The sequence below is a fragment of the Pollicipes pollicipes genome, unplaced genomic scaffold, assembly GCF_011947565.3.
Source record: "Pollicipes pollicipes isolate AB1234 unplaced genomic scaffold, Ppol_2.1 Scaffold_4740;HRSCAF=5597_pilon_pilon_pilon, whole genome shotgun sequence".
In the NCBI taxonomy this organism is placed as follows: Eukaryota; Metazoa; Arthropoda; class Thecostraca; order Pollicipedomorpha; family Pollicipedidae; genus Pollicipes; species Pollicipes pollicipes.
In genome coordinates, this window is record NW_023596545.1 from 2,399,196 (window position 1) to 2,405,520 (window position 6,325).

General features: G+C 56.0%; 1 protein-coding gene across 1 annotated transcript; it reads left to right on the forward strand.

The window, feature by feature from the left end:
* The first annotated feature begins 2,947 nt into the window (after window positions 1–2,947).
* On the forward strand, window positions 2,948–3,954 carry LOC119098750 (zinc finger protein SNAI2). The gene has a single exon (XM_037221776.1). The coding sequence runs from the start codon at window positions 3,107–3,109 to the stop codon at window positions 3,581–3,583; it is 477 nt and encodes a 158-aa protein (XP_037077671.1). The 5' UTR covers window positions 2,948–3,106; the 3' UTR covers window positions 3,584–3,954.
* Window positions 3,955–6,325: the final 2,371 nt, after the last annotated feature.

The following is a 6,325-nucleotide window of genomic DNA, read 5'->3' on the forward strand; positions in this document are numbered from 1 at the left end:
GCGTTCGTACTCAATATTTATGAGGTATACAAGCAGCCAAACAAACAACGTAATGCCCGTTGGGGACAAATAAATCGAAAAATTATATTTCATCAATTGTAAAATATATTATACTTCTCTTACAAAAATAACTTTTTCGAAAGCAGTGCTCGCTATGATGCATCGATGGCATTGTCTGTCATTCGACAGTGTTGGGTAGCATGTGGGGATCAGCGGTGTACCGTGTTTCTTAATACCGCTTGCGTCTCGGACGGGAGGTGCTCTACCGTCTCGGACGGGATGTGCTGCACCGCCTCGGACGGGAGGTGCTGTACCGCCTCGGATGAGGGGTGCTGTACCGTCTCGGATGGGGGGTGCTCTACCGTCTCGGATGGGGGCGCCGTACCGTCTCAGCCGGGAGGCGCTGTCCCGTGACCGGCAGGGGTGCTGTACCATTTCGGACGGGAGGTGCTGTACCGGCCCGGATGGGGGTGCTGGGCAGAGTGCAGCATGTAGTGCAGCGCGGGACAGGATCGCTTGCTGCTGGCGCCAGCGGCTGGATTGTCTCGGCTGAATGGAACGGAGCGGTGCTGAAACTTTGCGGCAGGCTGGGCCCTCATGGATTACGTCAACGAACGTTTATTTCATGCCTACTAGATTGTTGGTATCTGGGAATGGCTATTGGTCGCCTCAGCGTGTTCAGTCCGTGCACGCGGCTGCAAGCTGGGAACGGCAACAATGGTCCTGAGCGAGCAATGCCATACATGTACCGAGCGATCCGCGGCCTCCATTGCCTGGGGGAATCGGGTGGGGTGGGGGGGAGGGGCATAATTCAGGTGGACGGATACCACCGCTGGGGCGAGCGTGCTGTTTTGCCTGACTGACGAGGGAAGGTCAGCTGGCAACTGGCCAAAACCGGTGAGCCTAACCGCCCCGACCAGGTTGACCCGCTTTGTGGAATGGCGGAGAAGCGTGTTACGTGCAACCCTCCGCGATCCTGTCTGGTAGCAAGAGCGCGTGCAAAATTATCCGGTGAGGTTCATCAGCCCACCTTCGGTGAAAGTTCGGGGAGCTTGCAGCAATCATTCTTGCCAAGTATTCGAGACACGGAAAAGATATAGGAAAAGAGGAGCAGCGAGGGACTGCCTAGTATCACGAAAGTAATGGAACCATGAGATAGAAGTGGGACAAAATGACCTGTCACGATTAATAGATAAGAAAGATAGGAATGCATCTCTGCGGTTGAAGTCTGGCTTCTGCGCTGAATTTAAGACGGGAAAATGCCCATTGAGATCATGTGAGGTTTGACGGCCTGAATCAGTTGGAGCGACAGAAGACGGATGGCAGGATCCATAACTATAACGTACTTAACGTGTTTTACAACGTGTTTTATAACGTGTTATAACGTGTTCTATAACGTAGTTAAGCAGATAATCTGAATTCGCCTGCCCGCCAGTCTAAAGCCCATGTGCGTTCGTGAAGCCTGTGAGACCAAGAGCATCCAGCGCGGCAGGACTGCTTCGCCGCGCTGCTCACGGCCGGTTGACAGCCGGGTGCCGGAGCTGATTAGCCTGTCTCTCCGCCGACAGATTCTATCCCAGTTCGTCTGTTTTATCGGGTGTGAAACACGACTCGCTAATGACTCACCCATCCCCACCCCTTGCCGCTAATTGCCTCCACGCCCTGGGCCGACTCGGACCGGGTCAAGAGGCTACCTCCGGCGCGTTCCGGCGGCGAAAATAGCCATTAGAATTGCGGAAACCGAGTTCCGCCCGCGCACCCGACCACAAACAGACCGCCACCCGTGCCGCGTTCGCCGCACGCGTTAATAATGGATCGGCGGCCCAGCTGCCGGCGCCGCCGTCCAGAGGATATCCGGAGTCGAGGCGCGCTGTCGATCCGCCGGATCGAATGTCGCTCTCCGCAGGGAGACGCCGGAAGCGAGGGGAGCGGGGCGGGTCGTCGACGCCGACAGCGCGCCACCGGACGCCCCGCGGGCGAGCGGGAGACGGGGTGGTGTGGTTCCTGGCCGCGGCCAACCGCGTGCTGAACGCGACCTGACAGCAGCGCCGTTATCGGCCGGCAATTAGCTTACAGGCCTGGCGCCAGTTCGTGCGGCTCGTGTCCGTTAAATGGGTGATGATTTTACTACGGCGGCGACCGCCGGTCCCGACTGCACCTGCCTGCGCGAGCCCGTCTGCTGCCTCGGTGCTGATTGGCTGGCCGCCAGCGCGCGCCGCCTGCTGATTGGTTGTCCAGCACGTGCGACCGGGCCGACGAGCACCTGCTCTTGTGAAGAGTATTTCTGGCCTTGTGGCGTGTCGCCGCGCTCAGTGGGACCGCGAACGTCGAGGGGCGAGGGTGCGCTGCGATAACGGGAGAGCTCCGAGAAGAGACTGGAGATATTTGAAGAAGTGGAGAAGTATAATGGTATCGATGGATAATCCATCTCACAAACCCTTGAAGAAGAGGCCGCTGGCGCTGGTGGACTACAACACGTCGGCAAATGGTGAGCTCCCTTCGGCTTTAACAGGGCGCCATCCGCTTCAGCCTTTGCATTTTCTCGATTTTTGTCCTTTGCGAATGCTGCATCGAGTAGGGGACTGTGAGGACCCGCACCGCCCACTGTCCGTTCCGTCGTATGCTGTCTGTCCGCCGAGATGACCAGGCGGCGCGCGCGTCTCAGTCTGTCTTCGATCGCGAGCGGTGCTGTGACCATGCCCTCGCCTCTGTTCCAGACGACGTGCTGCCGCGCCTGAAGCCGGACCGGCCGCTGTCCAGCCCGAAGCTGGAGCCGGAGAACCTGAGCGTGCGGCCGGCATGCCTGCCGCCGGCTCCGGCGCCGGCGCCTGCGCCGCTGCCGCCCTACATCCCGTTCAGCCTGTACTACCCGCTGCCGGGCGGCGAGCGGCCGCGGCTGCCGCCCAACCTGTACCGGCCGTACGCGCTGTCGCCGCCGTCGCCGCTGCCGCTGCCGCCGGCGTCGGCGCCGCTGTACGCCGCGCAGCCATTCGAGCGCGAGTTGCCGCCGCACCTGTCGCCGCCCGTGCAGCCGGAGCAGGGCCTGCCGTCGCCGGCGCACGGCGCTGCGCTGGTCTCACCGGCCGGCACCGACATCCTGCGCTCGATGCTCAACCAGCCGCCGCAGACGCTGACGCTGACGGCGCCGCGGCCGGCCGGCAAGCACCAGTGTTCCACCTGCCGCAAGGTGTACACCACTGGCGCCGGTCTGGCCAAGCACCAGCAGTTCCACTGCGAGCAGCGCCGCTACCCGTGCGATGTGTGCGACAAGGTGTACACCTCGCAGGGCGCGCTCAAGATGCACGTGCGCACGCACACGCTGCCCAACAAGTGCCAGTTCTGCGGCAAGGCGTTCTCGCGGCCGTGGCTGCTGCAGGGTCACATTCGCACGCACACGGGCGAGAAGCCGTTCCAGTGCGACCTCTGCCATCGCTCGTTCGCCGACAAGTCGAACCTGCGCGCGCACAAGCAGACGCACACCGAAATCAAGAAGTACAAGTGCGCCTCCTGCAACAAGACCTTCAGCCGCATGTCGCTGCTCTCCAAACACGAAGAAAACGGCTGTCCGGGCGCCGGCCAGTGAGCCGGCGCGGCTCGTGCCATCTAGCGGCAGTGAATCAAACTAACGCAACGAAGCTCCACGAGTGCTCATTCTAGTCCACATGTGTAAATACGTTCAAGATTCGTCTTCTCGCTCTGTGAATGTTTTTGTACGTCCATGTTAGTCGCCCTCGCCTAGATTTTTTGTAGATGTAGGATGTTCGAGGCGTGATGACGGTTCAGGAACTTGAGGCTGTTCTCATGCATGTGTATATATACCTGAAAACCATACGATAGGTGAATCAAGTGCCAATACTGTGGAAACTTGCTCATGCCCCAATGGCTAGTCACATTTCGACTTGTTTACGTGCGCATTGATGGTGGTATTTTGAAATACATATATATGACGTTTTACGACTTGTGTTCGTCGATTCAAATGAGTTGTGGTTTCAAACGGAGAATCACGCCGTGGTCCCTTCGCGTGCAGATTCAGGAAGAAGGAAACACATAATTAGTGACCTTGACGAACATATCATGCTCCTCCACAATTTTTGCGACACTTTGATGCTATTTCTACGCATAGGAGTGCACGTATAGCCATTGCTTGAAGTCCAAAATGATGAAAGCTGTCTGCAAAGCTGCCTCCCACTACAAGAAAAATTGTAGATCCTTAAACTATTAAAGGTGATAGGATGGTGAGGCTGGAAGTGCAAAGTCTTACCGTCAGCAAAACATGGTTTCCAAGAGCGACAAAATAACAGCCGCTTCAGATAACGTAACAGAAAATATGCCTTCAAAAAGCTGTTAGTTTTTTGACACACCAATCATAATGTTCGATTATGATTTTGGGAAGACACAAGCACAGCGATGTTATCCAAAGAACCCAAACCTGAAGCCTGAACCCAAACCAAGGCGAGAGGAAGAGAGAGAGAGAAAGGGAGAGAGAGAGAGAGAGAGAGAGAGAGAGAGAGAGAGAGAGAGAGAGAGAGAGAGAGAGAGAGAGAGAGAGAGAGAGAGAGAGAGAGAGAGAGAGAGAGAGAGAGAGAGGGAAGGAAGAGGGAGAGCGTAAGAGAGGATGATGGGTGTGAACCAGCGAAAACCGGCAGATCATATACGGAAATTATCATTTTCTTAAGGATATTGAAGCTACTACGGACCTTTTTCATGGCGTGAAAATCCAACTTATACTAAGTACATCCTCATCCTGCGTTAGTTGAAAAGTATGTACTGCCAGGGCAATTACTATAATTTGTCAAGGAGCGTTCTGACAGCTGCGGTACAAGCTCTGACAAAAAGATGTGCACATTTGATATTCCTTGCCAAAAATCGAGTGAAATCTGACAGAGGCCATAAAAATGCTTGCAATGGCGGTGTGGTGAGATCAATAAATCACAGATGTGTGCGTACTTGTTTATATGTTCCTAATCTTAGCCACCACATATATGTTCTTCATTAGAGAACACTCATGCTGTATCTGGACTATACTAGATGAGAGCGATTGGGCTGCGTGGTGGAGGTGTCCAAAATGGAACATCACGCTCGATGGAACGGTAAGGCAAAAATGATTAATGATGCGGGCAGATCATTTTGCACGGCTTCGGGCTGGACAAAGTGTTCATTCAGCGGAGTTCTTGTGATAAAAAAGCTAAATTAATAGTGATGTATCTTGAGTAATACGAACAGCATGCCAGTGTTACGACAATTTGGTGAATAATGCAACTTTTAGTTTCATACTGGGTCTTTCAAATATTGCTTTTACTCTTCGAGCAAAGTTTCGTTGCCAGCCACCATAAAAAGGACCATGCAACGATAAATGCTTCAACAGGCTCAGTACACCCCCTACAGCGTTTTGATAATCACAGTGCGCTGCCGCTATGTTCATCAAGTCAGTCCAATGGAGCTGCCCGATGCAAAAACAAGCTGGAGACAGAGTCGGAAAATACATTGAATCGAACCAGAAGAAAATCAGGCCATCCATTGCGATCAAAACGGACGACATCCGATGTCAAAATCGGCGGGGTGTTCTGGGACGACGTCTGGAAGTCAAGACACATCAGGTGGGTGGCAAAGACGATTGACGGCGACCGCATGCGTCCGTCCGACCGCCAGTTCTTCCACACCCTCATTCCCCGAACGCTGGACCGCCTGGACAACATCTGCATCACCCTGGACGAGAAGGACGAGCGCGACTTCACCCTGCTGGCCAACATCAGCTGGAAGGACCGGCAGCCCTCGCTGCGGTACCCGGCCGTCCCTGAGCAGTGCGCCTTCGGCCGGTCCAGCGGCTTCCTCTGCGTGTTGCTGGACGACGGCGACTCCTGCCACTACGTGTCCGGCTGGGCGCAGGACCGCGTGCAGGCGCTGGTGGACGGCCGCCACTCGTCTTGCGGCTATCGGGAGCGGCTGCGTATGATGATGCACGCGCTGGGCCTGATGCACGAACACGACCGGGGCGATGCGGTCCGGTTCGTCGCGCTGCACCCGCGCCTGCGCACGCTGGCCAGACATGACGACCTGCTCGAGTACCGCATACCACAAGACGATTGCGCCGTGTTCCGGCAGAACGGCTCGTCTTTTCCGTTCGACTACGACTCGGTGATGCTGCACGACTACGCGCTCCGCCCCAACGCCCAGCAGATGGACTTCGAGCTCCCGCTCGTACCCAGGCGCCCACAGGACGTGAGGAAGCTGCTGGCCAGCCACAAGCCAGAGCTGTCGCACTTCGACCAGTTCAAATTACGTCACTTGTATGGGTGTCGCCCGAAGCGGTGCCGCCATATGCGGC